Source organism: Nomascus leucogenys, chromosome 7b (assembly GCF_006542625.1).
Source record: "Nomascus leucogenys isolate Asia chromosome 7b, Asia_NLE_v1, whole genome shotgun sequence".
Taxonomy (NCBI): domain Eukaryota; kingdom Metazoa; phylum Chordata; class Mammalia; order Primates; family Hylobatidae; genus Nomascus; species Nomascus leucogenys.
Genome location: NC_044387.1, coordinates 75158379 through 75173550, shown reverse-complemented (window position 1 = coordinate 75173550; position 15172 = coordinate 75158379). Strand labels below are relative to the sequence as shown.

The window sequence follows — 15172 nt, the reverse complement described above, 5'->3', positions numbered from 1 at the left end:
ATATAACTCCACTGCACATTTAAAAAGGCATTTTATTGTTGCTGCAAGAAACCACTATGCAGGGCTTTTGGTCCTCCCTAAAGGAGAGAAACAGTATCTAGGAAACTAATTCTTCTCTCGGGCCCAAATGCAAAATTGCAGAAACCACTTGCTAAATATGGCCAGCCATTCTTAAGAGTTCAGAGAGTCTTTACTCAGGCATACTTTATTAGAGGCCATTGATCAGTTTCTACCGATTATTATGGTTAATTGAAGGGAAATCTGCGACTATGGCTATTTATTGGCATTTGCGTTCGGCTCAGACAGAAGCTAGTTTTGAAAGTGGTATCCGCAGAGTGATCCTGCTTGCAAACTTCCTTGCCTAGGGGGTGGTGGTGTAGCGCTGAGGGCTTGCGGGAGTGTCAGCCACCAGGGCTTTCTGCTCATCAATCAGCATCGTCAAACATCCCGAAAGTGTTATGATGGCGCTGAATGTAGAAAAAGGGTTTTCAGGGCGGATATAGTGTCGTCATTCCTGGTGGCAGAGGGGAGTGACAAGAGGCTCACACGTCGCTGAGTAGTAGCGCGGCATAATAAAGTGTGGTTTGCACCATGTGTGTCACAGATTTCTCGGGTTTTCTGGAAGGTTTTTCCAAGTTCCGCCTTCTCCCCTTTGCAGCCATCCTGGCCCCAGCTGTGCATCGGCCTTTGACTCCATCTGTCCTTCCGCTGCGGACAGGAGTCCCTCTCGCCAAATGGAGAACACAAGTTTGGCACCCCAAAGTGATGATAACCCCTACCTTCTCCGCTCAGCGCGAGCCAAGCGTCAGGCCTGCAGAGGGACGGTCAAGGGGATAGAGGGGGAGGCCGCGGAGAGGCCGCTCCCCTCACCTCCCCGCACCCATCATCACTTGGCACTTGGTCAAGCCCAGGCAGACGCCCTGCCTGCGCGTCCCCCACCCGCCCCGCGGTGCACGTCTCCCAGTGCTTTTGCATTTGCTCCTCTTCCGCCCTGCTGCAGAGCGCGGCTCGCAGGTTGGAGTTTGCCCTCGTGTGCGCCGCGTCACACGGCGGGGAGGGGAAGGCAGGCGGCGGAGGCTGGGTCGGAGCAGGAGTCGCGCGGTCCCTGACGCCCAGAGACACCGCGGGGAACGACCGCCCCGCCCCCGGAGCAGCGGACCGGGCCGCAGACCTCCTTTCCCTCCTCCCTCTCTCCCTCCTCCCCAGCGCCCTGACTCCCTGCCTCCTCGCCCTTACTCCACCCCCTACTCCGGCCGGGTCTCCATCCTCTCCTTGTGTGTGCGCGCTTCAAATAATCTCCTCCTTTTTGGCAAAAGAAATAATGCACCTGACTTTACCAGGGGGGAACAACCAGCCGAGTAGAACAAGGAACAGATGTAAAAGGAATAAAAGGCGAGAGAAAAACAGGTGAGACTCGTTTAAAGAAATCCAGGGGCAGAAGAGGTGGCTGCCGCGGCAGAGGCAGCTAGAGCTTCCCTGTCTGCGTGAGCTGCAGGCAGAGGACGCTTTCACCAGTTGCAGATGTAACCTCGGGAATTCCTGGGTCCGTCGGTTTGTTTGCCAAACAAAGTCTTTTCTTCTCTGGCTCAGACACTGAAGAGGCTCCTGGATTGTTCAGCGATCCCGCCACAAGCTGGCAGTTACCCGAGAGCCTTCCCAAGGAGCTGGAGGAGAAATGAGCCCTTGTGGGCGGAAGATGGGCGAAGGGCGTCAGCAGCGGCGGGCTCCCGTCGGGAAGCTCCTTCTTCTCCCCGGGAGGAGAGATACACCCCATGGGCGGTCAGGCAGCAGCAGCGCCAGGACGCAGAGCTCCCTGCTCTGGCTCTTGGTGCACGTGTGGCTGTGGGCGGCCTCGGGCTCGTCTGCCCAGTTGTTCAACCTCACCCTTTCCGTAGATGAGGGGCTTCCCCCGGACACCCTGGTCGGTGACATCCGCGCCGGGCTGCCGGCCGCGCAGCAGCAGGAGGGGAGCGGCTTCTTTCTGTCGGAGGACTCCGATGACTCCCCGCTGCTGGACGACTTCCACGTGCACCCGGACACCGGCATCATCCGCACTGCGCGGCGCCTGGACCGCGAGCGGCGGGACCACTACAGCTTCGTCGCCGCCACGCTGCTGGGCGCTGTGGTGCAGGTGGAGATTCGCGTCAACGACGTGAATGACCACTCGCCTCGCTTTCCCCTCGATTCCCTGCAACTCGACGTCTCCGAGCTCAGCCCGCCAGGGACCGCCTTCCGCCTGCCAGGTGCCCACGATCCCGACGCCGGACTGTTCAGCACTCAGGGCTACACTCTGGTGCAACCGTCTGACCTGCCCAAGGACCCCGCAGGCCCGTTCTTCCAGTTGCGCTACCGGACTCTGGGACCACTACCGTCACCGCTTTTGCCAGGCTCCTCGTCGCCCCTGGAGCCTCTAGATCTGGTGCTGCTGCGGCGCTTGGACCGAGAGGAGGCGGCGGCGCACCGGCTGCAGATCGAGGCATGGGACGGCGGCCGCCCCCGGCGCACTGGCCGCCTGAGCGTGGAGCTGCGCGTACTGGACGAGAACGACAACCCGCCGGTCTTTGAGCAGGACGAGTACCGCGTCGCAGTGCGCGAGGACGCCCAGCCGGGCGCCGAGGTCTGTCGTGTGCGCGCCACCGACCGCGACCTGGGGCCCAATGGCTTCGTGCGCTACAGCGTCCGCGCCCGGCAAGTGCCCGGGGCGGGTAGCGGCGGCGGGGCGCTGGGCGACGCGGCCTACTTCGCCGTGGAGGAGCTGAGCGGCGTGGTGCGAGTGCGGAGACCTCTGGACCGCGAGGCACAGGCCTGGCACCAGCTGGTGGTGGAGGCCCGCGATGGAGGCGCCGAGCCTGAGGTTGCCACGGTGCGCGTGTCCATCGCCGTGCTGGACGTGAATGACAACCGGCCAGCAATTCACGTGCTCTTTCTCACAGAGGGAGGTGTCGCCCGTGTCTCTGAAGGCGCCCGACCGGGCGACTACGTGGCTCGCGTCTCGGTGTCTGACGCGGACGGTGACTGGGAGAAGGAAGATGAGGCCACAGGGGAGCTTGGTGTGGGTCTTGGAGACGGGAGCATCTCGCTGTCCTTGGAAGGCGGAGAGGGAGACTTCGCGTTGCTGCCCGGCGGCTCCCCAGGGGTATTTTTCCTTTGCGTGGAGGGGCCCCTGGACAGAGAGAGCCGTGATCTGTATGAGTTACTACTGGTGGCCACGGACGCGGGGTCCCCGCCGCTGAGCACGGAGGAGACGCTGCTGCTCCGGGTCGCTGACCTCAACGACCAACCACCTCTCTTCAGCCAACAGCATTACAAGGCCTCAGTGTCCGAGGCCGCGGCCCCTGGCACTGTAGTCATGTGGGTCAGCGCCTCCGATGCCGACGAGGCAGGCACTGATCACGCCTGGCTGCGCTACACTGTAGTCCAACTCTCGGCTCCTTGCAATCAAGGGGCTCTGCCCACCGCAGAATGTGGACCATCTTTTGCCATTGATTCCGAAAGCGGTGCGATCAGCACTATCCAGACTCTAGACCGAGAGGTCCAGGAGGCGGTGGAGCTGAGAGTGGTGGCCCAGGACCTCGGAGAGCCCCCGCTCTCTGCCACCTGCCTGGTGAGCATCACCGTAGATGATGTGAATGACAACGAGCCCATCTTCTGGAGGCAGGTGTACAATGCCACCATTGCAGAGCATGCCCCGGTTGGACACTGCTTTCTGCAGGTGAGTGCTTCAGGCCTATGGGCCAACCTGAAGGCCTGGGAAGGGATGGAGAGGGTTGTGGGTTGGCCTAGGAAATTGTGATGTGGAGGATAATATTCCGGCTCTCAAATACAAGACTGGCTGTAGTTCCCCCTCTACAGTGAGATGAATGATGCCCTCTAGTCACCTAACTTTTTTTTGCCAGAGTCTTGGCTGCATGATCTCTAAGGTCCTTTCAACTTGACTTTTAGATCTTGATTTATCTTATTGAAGCCTGATTTCTTTCATGCTGAATGTGTGCACCTAAATAGGTTCAGGAGGAACCGCCCATTCTAAATCAGACCTCTTCCAACTGACAGTGTCTCACATTGTATCATATACATATATGTGTGTGTGTGTATATTTCCCAGACTCAAGCAATTCTGCCTGCCACCATACCTGGCTGATTTTTGTATTTTTTTAGTGGAGATGGGGTTTTACCATATGTGCCAGGCTGGTCTCGAACTCCTGACCTCAGGTGATCTGCCCTCCTTAACCTCCCAAAGTGCTGGGATTACAGGGGTGAGCCACCATGCCCAGCGATGTCTCATATTTTTTTAACAGCTTTATGAGGCAACGTAGGGAATAAGGTAGTTCTCATAAGTGAGTTTTTCAAATGACCAAGTGTATGTCTTTATACACTGACACTATTTGGAGTTACCATTTCCAGAGACTTCTTACACGTTTTCCTACCTTCCTTTGAAGCTTACAAAGGTTGAATGAAGACTGAAGTCATCTTTATTAGTTAGCATCAGGTGTGAGCTAGGCTCCTTCCATGATGCTTTCAGGACTCTGAGGGGCAGTGGGACTCAATTATCCTTTATAAAATGGGGCACTGTACACTGCTTTTTGATTTGGGTGTTTTGCCTTTTATAGTTTTCCTGATTTCTCCTTCACTATCAGAATGGCATGTTTTGCCCCCTTCCAGGCCATTCCTTTTTTTTGCTTCTAATTTCCTATTTGTTTCTTTTTTATTTTTTTGAGACAGGGTCTTGCTTTGTGGCCCAAAATGGAGTACAGTGGCACAATCATGGCTCACTGAAGCCTGAACCTCCCAGGGTAAAGTGATTCTGCCACCTCAGTCTCCCAAGTAGCTGCAAGCACAGGCATGCGCCAACATGGCTGGCTAATTTTTAAATAATTTGTAGGGACGAGGTCTAGCTGTGTTCCCCAGGCTGGTCTCAAACTCCTGGGCTCAAGTGATACTCCCGCCTCAGCCTCCCAAAGTGCTGGGATTACAGGCATAAGCCACTGTGCCTGGCCAATTTCCTATTTCTTATCTGATGGGAGATAATCAAATTTCCAAGATTGATTTATTTACTCTGAAATAACTTGAGTAAATATATCTAGCCTGAAGAGCTTACCAGGGAATGAGACTCTGAAGCTTTATTTTGCTCTCAGCCTGGGTTGTTTTAAGATGTTTGCTGCTTACTTTCTGGTTCTCAGTTAGGGAGTTCAGGCTTTAGCTTTGCAAGTTATGTCTCAAATAATAACCTTTAGATAACTGAGGTGCTACTGCAAAGTAAAAGTGGGTTTCATGACTGCTTCCACCATTTTAATCTTTTGGGTATTTGGGTGATAATAATCTCCATCCCTTTCTTTAGAGTGATTGACAGCTCTGAGTTGCTAGATTATTAAAAAGTGGCTTGATATGAATTAATGCTTGCTGATGAAATGGACAAATCCACAAATATTAGTGACTAACATTGTCAAAGTATATTTCTCTCTCAAGCAGAGTCTGATGTGAAGCAACTTGGCTGTTTCTCCTCCGTCTGAGAGAGCCAGGCCTGAGAGTGACTTAAACAACCTCCGCCAATGTCACATTAGCCAGAGCTCAGCCATGCAGCCTCAGATGTACTGCAAAGGAGGCTGAGAAATGTAGAGGAGCCCGGGTATGCCAGTGCCCACTGATAGTTTCTTCCACGGATTTCCAAAAATGAAAGTCATAATAGGTGACAGGTTGGACAAGTTGACTTCCAATATTCCTTCCACCTGGAACTCCCTGAAGATCTTGGTATGAATAGTACAACTTGGCTCCATTGGAAGGAAAATAAGCAGGGTGGATTAATTATGACTTTTTTGATGAAAGCCTGTCTTTAGAGTTGTTTCTATCATCGTGAGATGATTCTTCTATGAAGTGTGAGTTTATCCCATTGTTACGACTCCGTATGTGGTAGATCCATTATGGTGAGCTCAGCTTGGCTTACATGTAGGACTGCACCTCCAACAATTGCAACAAACCTTCCCAGGTTGCCAAGTATTGCTGCAGATAGCATTAAATTGTGCTGACTAGAATTTCTGGAAATTCCAGCGATCCAGCCCCTCAAGATTTGCTAAAGCCTCTTAGTCACTGGGCTCTCTGGTGGCCTCTCCAAGGCAGCTATATGAACTTTCTGTGTTCCATACGCCTCGCAGCTGACTTACCCCCTAATTTCCATATGAGATTCAAAGAAGCGTCTTCCTTCTTTCTACTCTCTCAGTCTTTCTTTATACCACTTTGCAAAAACCAACTCCCCCATCTTGCCTTTGAGTCTCAGGACACCTCCTGTGTTCCATGGCTTTGCTTAATGACATTACATACATTCTTGTAACTGTACCTTCTTTCTGTTGCCATCTACAAGTTTTTCTCCTTACAGCTTATATCTGCTCAAGTTGCCTTTGTCAAAATCAAACAAAAACAAAAGGAAATACAGGAAAAACAAAATATTTCCTAGATTTCCTGTAAGATAATACCATGTCGTCTGATAAAAAGAAACCCGTAAACTTCAAGTTGTCTTAGTGGTGACTCCACATCCCCAATGTTTGGGGTCCTACCACTCTAGTTGCTGCTCCTGCTGGCACTATGGTGCTGGCCACCCTCCCCTCTCCAAGTGCTGGCTGAACTCTTATATTCTCATGCCCAGATGAGACCTTTCCAAAGACTTATGAGTGAGGCAGAACTGAGGGAATTAATGCAGAGGACAAGAACCATTAGCAAACTGAGATAGATAACCTCTAGCTACAAAAGGTTTTTATAACATTGTAAGCACTCGTCTGGACTTCTTAGTAACTCAGTCTCTGCCTGTCTCAGGTGAAGAGCCTCTTCTTAACAATCCACCCCTCAGGAGTTCCTTTCAATCTCTTGCTGCCTTCTTGGTCAAGACAGAGAGGGGATTCCACTCTACAGACACCCAGAGATTTTCCTCCAGTCCTAATGTTTGGTCTGAAAGATTCCATTTTCGCTCAGATAACTGTCAAAAAGATTAACTTCAACCTCTATACAAGATCTCCATCCTCCACCCTACACTAAGTCTGATGTTGTGAGCTGCATTTGCAGCTTTTATCTTATAACCAGATCTTAGTCTGTACTAAGTATAACTCCAGCATTGAGACCTGAATTACGTGTGAAAACATGAAGAGTATTCTTTCATACTCCCTCAAATACAAGTACTATGTTCATTCATTAATTCATTTATTTATCCAAACAACAACATTCATTAATTCAATAACATTGATTGAATTCAACAACATCTAACCAACAAATACTTATTGAATATCTATTACATGCCAGGAACTGTTCTTGGTGCTGGGGACAGCAACAAGCAAAATGGGCAAGGTGATTGCTAGCAGAGCTTATAGTGTGTTCTCCATCTCCTTCCCTTCTCTGTCAGTCCTTGTGAATGAATGACATGTGCCTGACTCCCACTTGCTGATCACCCCTTCTCCATGTGTTCTGACCTTCTCCCATCACTGTACTAAATTCTGCCTCTCAAGAGGCATGTATCTATGTTTCTTTCAAATCCAATAGGCTTTTCTTAGTCATAACCTCCCTCATGCTCTCTGAAGCATTTTGGACTGCTGACAACTTCCTCTTTCTTGCATGCATCTTTTTCACTGCCCTTACATTCTGCCTCTCTCTTGCCAATTCCTCTTTTTCCTTTTTTCTCTTGTGCCACCCCACACTCAATGTGGTGGAGGCATTCCCAAAGGCTCTGTCTTCCCCTCACTCCCTGCCTTTCTATAATCTCTTCCTGTATATTCCCAGAAGTTCATTTAAAAAAAAAAAAAAAGCTCGTAACACCACGTGGATGTAAGGATTGGAGATAACTGGTATTTCACAGTAGAAAGTGGTATGTAGAGCTTTATAGGTGGGAAAGTAGATCTATCCAGTAGATCGGGGATTCTCTGTTATGTACATTTTTATTTACAACCTGTCATGGATGCATTCCACTGTAGCTGCACATTTTGTGTGTATGTAGGAATGTGTAATGCATTTCTAGGTATGATCATCTCCAAAAGAGAACCACTTAGGATGGACTTCAGAAAGTTGTAATCAGTAAGATTTCCCTTCTCTGAGGATTGAAATCTTACAATAAATTGATTTCATTAACAACTAAACTTCAGATATCTATTAATGGTCCCCTCACCTTTTAAATTATAAATGAAAAGTGAGCAACTGTGGAAGTAATTTATATTTTCATAGCCCATTAGGGAAGTTATGCTAAATCATTTTTACAAATGCCAGGTTATTTGAATCTTACTGAATTAAAATCTTCATTTAATCAAAATATGTGCTTTGTAGTGAAAGTAGATCAGGTAAATATAATCAGAAATATGAATTAATTGAAAATCTATGTAACCCATGGGGATAGGAGGAATTGGAATAATCACAGTGTGTCTGGTTCCTGTAGTGAAGTAATGGGAGGCCGTTTTGGAGACATGGGAGATGTGAGTGTTTGCACAGAGTTTGGCCTTTATTATTATGGAAATACATGGGAGATATGGGAGGTTTGTGAATAGAGATTGACATGTGAAAAGTAACGTTTTAGGAAGAGTCATCTTAAATTAGTAGAAAGAATAGAAAAAAGTAAGGAGGGAAACCAGGTAGGAGAGTTCTGAGTCTCTTGTAATAACACATATTCAGCTACACGGGCCTGAATTGGAATGGTAGTGAAGCGTAAGAGGAAGGATGGCCTTAGAGGTATCACAAAGGAATAATTAGTACAACTTGTATAGATGTGAGTGAGAAGCTGGTGGAAGGAGTAAAAAATGACACCATGTTTTCCATCTGGATTAGTGGGAAGAATAGGAAAAGCTGGAGGTGAGAGTTTTGGGGGAAAGATGCTGGCTCTCTCGAGTTTTTGATTTCAGTGTGAATTAATGGCCAGTAGTATAGGAGAATACATCTTGAAGGCTATTTAGAGCTTCAGAACTACTAACAGGAGACAGTGTAAGGTTGGAGACATAAACTTGGAAGTTACTCATGTGGAGGTGATACTTAAAGCTTTGAAAGTGACAGGATAATGAGAGAAGAGTCAATGGCTAAGGACGCTGGCTGGGACGAGGGTCTTGCGACTCATATGATGTTGGGGGGCAGGTCTCTGTGATGATAATGCTATGTGCTTGTATTCCTGAGCCTCAAGGACCACAACTCAGAGAGATGGTTGGCATCTTACTCCATTTTCTGAGCTCCTCAGCACAGCTTCTGAGATATTCAGCCTCCCATGCCACAGTCCCAGGCATTAAGGCACTCATTATTTGAATCTGCCTGTTTCTCTCTCCTCTTATTCCTGTTTCCTATGGACCATCTGGTCAGTCCCCATGTGCAGTGAAGACAATGACAGCCTGTTTTAGTCATTGTTGTCCCCATTGTAACTCTTGTCATCCAGGCAATTTGGTCTCATGTTTCTTCAGTTGACCCGGTTTTGATGTCCTTGTTGTTACTTCCTCTCCAGGAACCCTACCCTACAGCCATCCCCATTCCTGTAATCTGGAATCATTTAGAACAACTCTACCTCTTATGTCTCATCTCACTCTCTGATCACAGCTTGCCAGCCTTTCCGCTTTCTCAGCCTTTGATTTGGTTTGCATTTATTTTTTAATCTAGATTTTTTTCTAGAAGACTTGCTCTTTCTTTTCTCTTCTTGTATATCACCCCCCTCCTTGCTTTAGTTCCTTCTCTGTTCAGTTGTAATTCTTCTATGCACCAAACTAACCCTTCACCTTCCATACTTGTATACATATCACCAACAGTAGATCTCTCCAACTGTATCTCCCCCTGCCCCACACACTCTCTGAAACACTCAGACTACAGGGGACTGCTGGAGTAATTCCAAGTGATAATAGAGGCTACTTAGAGTAGAATTTAAGTATGGTATTTTAGTATCAGCCAGGCCCTCGACTCTGTTGAGTAATTTTGTTGTATTCATCTAAGCATCTCTTCCACAACCTCATTCGCTTTAAGCATCATAGCCTGCTGCCTTTACTCTTTACAGGTAACTATGCTTCCTACTCAGTAGAGGCTAGTAGTTGAAAACTTGCTTGTGTTTTTGCCTGCCACCATGAGGCTTTTTGTAAATGCACCATCCAATCCCCAGGAACTAGGTGATTTTTCTTTGTCCAAATCAAACTTACCCATTCATATTCTCCCATCCATCTCTCCATCCATCCCACAATCCCCTATTCCATCTTCTCTGACATGGATTCTCAACCATTCCATTTCTGCTTTATCTTTTACCTCTACCTTTATACTTACTTATTCTCTTAGCATATAATATGACTCTTTCATAGTTCGTAATATTTAAAAACTAAGTATGTGAGGGTCTTTTTCGCTCACTTCTTTCCTCAATGTCCTGTAGGAGTTGATGTCTGCTACCCGTTGGCCCATTTTTTTCCCCAGGCCTTTCCTACTCAAAGAAGAGTTCTGGAAACCTGTGCTGCTGTCTTTTTCAATGTCTGATATCTCTTGATGATGGACTCAGTACTCTGTTTTGGTTCTTGAGCAAAATTGGCCTTCCTTCTCATCTGTTAGTGTCAAGAAGTTGTGAAAAAAAAATGTAGCTGCTAAAGTGTAAGAAATGGCATATCGAATTTATTTTTGCTCATTTCTTAATATTATACACTGTAATTGATGGAAGCCATTAACTAATATGTTTCATATGAGAAGAAATGGTTGAATCAATCAAAACAGTATATTCTATTGAACAGGCAAAAGTGTCTTAGTCTTGATTATTTTTTAAATCATCTTGCTACACTCACTTTTTACTGGATGGTTTTTGGGCATACTAACCCTACCATATCTGTACAGTAAGACACCGTGTCTTCCTTTCTCAATAATTCTGTTTTGAATTTCCTTTTAAACAGCCCAGGCTGTTACCTTCATTTCAGGCTTTATCACTTTCTCATAAACATGCAGATCTCAGAGTCCACTGATGAAGTGTGTGAAAGCTCTTTGGTAGAGAGGATGGAAGAGGTTTGCTCATTCTCATTATTTCCAGGTGTCCTTCATTTGGACAGAAGAAGAGTAATCCCGTGGATAAAAGCTTGCAATGCAGAGTGAAACATACCCGAGTTTAAATTTCAGCTCTGTTACTTAATAGCTTAACCTCAAGTAAATTCCTAAACCTTTATAAGCCTCAATTTTGTCATCCATAAAATAGGGATGATAATGGGATTCACCTGGTAGGGTTATTGTGGCGCTTAAATGAGATGATGCATATCCAGGACACAGAGCACTGCCTAGCACATGGTAAACTCCTAGGAAAGTTTACCATTATATGTAATTTCACTTGAGTGTGATTAAACTATGGAGCTAAGAGAGAGTGAGAAAAAGAAACGTCAGGCTGGGCATGGTGGCTCTTGTCTGTAATCCCAGCAGTTTGGGAGGCTGAGGTGGATGGACAGCTTGGAGTTTGAGACCAGCCTGGGCAACAGCAAAACCTCTACAAAAAATACAAAAATTAGCCAGATGTGGTGATATGCACCTGTAGTCCCAGCTACTTGGGAGGCTGAGATGGGAGGATCAGTTGAGCCTGGGAGGTTGAGGCTGCAGTGAGCCATGATTGTGCCACTGCACCCCAGCCTGGGTGACAGAGCAAGACCCTATCTCCAATAAAATAAAATTAAATAATAAAATAAAAGTCAGTTTTTTCTTTAAAAAATTCCTATGGCTAGTCATGTTAAATGGCCAGAGATATGATCTCAATAGATACTCTAGGAAAACCATTGTCCTATTAATACCTGGGGCTTCCATCCCAAATTCAGTCAGCTTCTTACCTTGGACAGTTAAACAGGAGCTGTTTGTACAAAATTTACTAACAAAAAGGGACATCAGTTAAAAATTATTTGTATACCACTTTTAAGAAAGCTGAACAACACAAATCTTTCCTTATAATTTCTTTTGCATATTAAGAGAAACGTTATTAAAATAATTGTTAACATATTATTATAATTAGAATATTAGGCCAGGCAGTGGCTCATGCCTGTAATCTCAGCACTTTGGGAGGCCTATGTTGGGGAGTGCTTGAGGCCAGGAGTTTGAGGCCAGCCTGGGCAACATAAACCCTATCTCTGTTTTAAGAAAATAAATTTTAAAAAGAATATTAATGTAAAACTTTTTTCAGTTGAATTGATTTGTATTGTGTGTGTACTAAATATATTGATAGCCCTTCATGCAATCAAGTAAATTGTTTATGCATGCTTTATAGAAATTAAAATCTTTATTTTCTATTTTAAATGACTATAATAATTTGTAATTATTGCATACTTGCTTTGATGACACTGTTGATTTATTTCATACTAAATTCTCAGATTAGAAAATGCCATCTCCTTGATGCTTTTGAAAAATGTATTATGGCAAAAGGCAGGGAAGACCTGTAGTAGAGCTTCACTTTCATGAGAATAGCTAAGAAGAAAGAACAAAACAGAACTTGGCAATTTTTGAGTGGCTTCATTACTGATGACAGTTAATCTAAAAATTCTGTTCAATATGACAAACCATCCTCCAACTTTCAAAGCTCTTTTGTTCAGATTATTCTGAAATTTCCTTTGTTCTTCATTTCAATTAACTGTGTAGAATTAGCAATTGTTACAGGTATGATTTCAAGAGATTAAATATTTTTAGCTTTACTGTATATGGCCTTAAACACGATTTGATTTTTAACAATTGTTTAGTTAGAAACTCCTCATGTTGTATGTTCATCTTTATTTCTACATTTGGAAACACAGAGGAAGTTAATGTTTATTTAGAGATTGACTTGTCTGGTCCTAAGAATATCTATTATACAAGAACCAAGTTATGAAGTAAAGAGCAACCTAAGCTTATGCACTGTTTACTCTCCTTTGAAGTATAGATTATTTTAAGTAGGAACGGTTAAAAATAATACAAAGACTGTTCTGTTACATTGTGTATAAACAAGAACACAATATTTCAGTGCTGTCAGATATATTTCCTGGACTCATCTTACAAGAATTTTTATATGGCATTTTTCTTGCGTAGAATCTAATTGTCATGCTTATGTCTGTTTCACTTCCACTGCCTCTATCAGCGGCCAGCATAAAGAAGAGAGGTGACAGAGAGGCCAGTTTATAAATTAATGTTTGATGGTATTAGAGGTAATTTGCTTGCTGGCATTAAACATATAGATTCTACATATATCACAGTATACTCTTAACACCACAACATGAATTTAATAAGTTTACCTTGAGTCTTGAATCTTAGTAGATTTTAAAAGAATGATAATTTTTTTGGAACACAGTAGTATTCAGATTTGCCATTTATACAGAGGAGTACAACTGTGCTCTAATCTAAATTCATAATATCTTAAGGCTACTTTATCATTATTTCTCTAAATGTGTTTTAACATCTGAAGTACAGTTACCACATTTGTCTGTTACTTGTGAAGAAAACTTTTTTTTTTTTAAATGAGAAAGCTTATTCCATGTGCCAGCAGGAATCTTTCTAGAGAGTGCTTTTTCTTTATTTTAAAATATTTTTTTTCTGCTCTATTCTTTCTTTTCTCTCTTTCAGAGATTCCAAATATACATATGTTAGGCCTTTAGATCTGAGGCCCTGAGGCTCTGTTCATTTTTCTTTTCAATAATTTTCTTTTCTTTTCTTCAGATCAGATGGCTTATATTATTTTCAAATTCACTCTCATGTTCTTCATCACCATCCTGCTGTTAAGCCCTTCTAACACATTTTTAATTTATTATATCTTTCACTTATACAATTTTCATTTTATTCTGTCTTATGGTTTCTGTTTCTTTGCTGATATTATCTATCTTTTTCATTCATTACAAGACTGTCTTCCTTTACCTCATATAATAGCTGCTTTAAAGTTTTTATCTGTGAATTCTAGTATCGGTGTCATCTGTGTTTGGCTTCTTTAATTGTTTTTTGTCTTGTAAATGTATCATATTTCTCTAGTTTTTCAGATATTGAACACTTTTTCCTTTTATTCCGGACATTCTGTGCGTTATGTTGTGGAGACCGTAGATTCTTCTGAGTGTTACGTTCTTCTGAATAATGTTGATGTTTTTGTTTTAGCAGGTAATCAACTTGATTGGACTCAAACTGCAAATTCTGACTCTCAGGCACCGTGAAAGCCCCATTTCAGTTCTGTTTTTTCTTAACTGGGCTGTTTTCAGTCCATATCCCATGCATGTGGAGCTCAGAGGTCAGTCAGAAATTTGGGCATAGTTTATGTACAGAATTTCAAGCTAGCCCGGATTTCCCCTCTCTAAGATTTCCCTCTTTCTGATGGCTATGGTTGCCTGGAACTCTATCCTAAGGTTCTTGTGTCCAGAAAGACTCTGTGTTTCTAGTGACTCTAGCCACCCTGCATGGTGCCTTGACTGCTACCCAACCTCAGGTTCACAGCCTACATAAATCATCCTCAAAAAATGGGAAATTCACTCCATATAGGTCCATTCTTCCATTTTGGACCCCTTGTAAAAAGTTGAATGCTTTTACTCACCCCTAGAAGGTTCAAGTATTTTTTGTTTCTGTTTTATTTAAAGTTTACAGTTGTTACATGCAGGAGGGTAGGTTTCAGTAGGCGTATACTCAGTCATACCAGAAGCAAAACTCCTGCTTTATTCTTGCGTTTCAATTTCTATTAATTTCAATGCGATTCAGATGACTAAGACTTCATAGTAAGAGTCCTTTGAAAATAAAGCCTGTAGAATTTTACTCTAGTTGTATAATATATTACATTGTTCTTGAGTGATAGCTATTGTACACAGCTGCAAAGGTTTACTAGGTCAATGTGTTCTGGATTAACTAGCATTACTAGTAGTAAATGCTAACAGTTTAAAATCATTTAAGTATTTTTAAGCTTCACCTAGTGTGAACAAATTATTGCATGTATTTATGATTATGGAATTTTAATTGAATAATTGTGATAATCCTTCATGGAAAAGTAGAAATAGAAATCAACTCCATGAATTAGCTGATAATATTTCCCACCCTATTTGGGATTAACTAGGACATATAGGAAAAGTCATTCACTGTGACCCATTTGAGGAACATCAGTCCTTAGCAAGCCCTGACCACATGATAAGAACCACTTAAGATTGTTAAAAATCATAAATACTAAGTTTTGAATGCCAAAGACACTTTCATCTTAAGTAGAAATTTATTTTGCTATTTCTCTTTTTGAGAGTCAACGCTCTGGGACCCAA

The 15172-nt window shown here is 44.2% G+C and overlaps 1 protein-coding gene and 1 pseudogene across 1 annotated transcript in view; one reads left to right on the top strand and one right to left on the bottom strand.

Moving 5' to 3' along the window:
• The window catches only part of LOC100580999, a 32461-nt pseudogene extending 31799 nt beyond the window's left edge, over positions 1 to 662 (bottom strand).
• Positions 663 to 1234: 572 nt separating this feature from the next.
• DCHS2 (dachsous cadherin-related 2) overlaps positions 1235 to 15172 on the top strand; it is a 267556-nt gene continuing 253618 nt past the window's right edge. The window contains exon 1 of the mRNA XM_030816256.1: positions 1235 to 3712. Coding sequence (XP_030672116.1) covers positions 1676 to 3712 — 2037 coding nt within the window. The 5' untranslated portion in view covers positions 1235 to 1675. The remainder of the gene's footprint in view (positions 3713 to 15172) is intronic.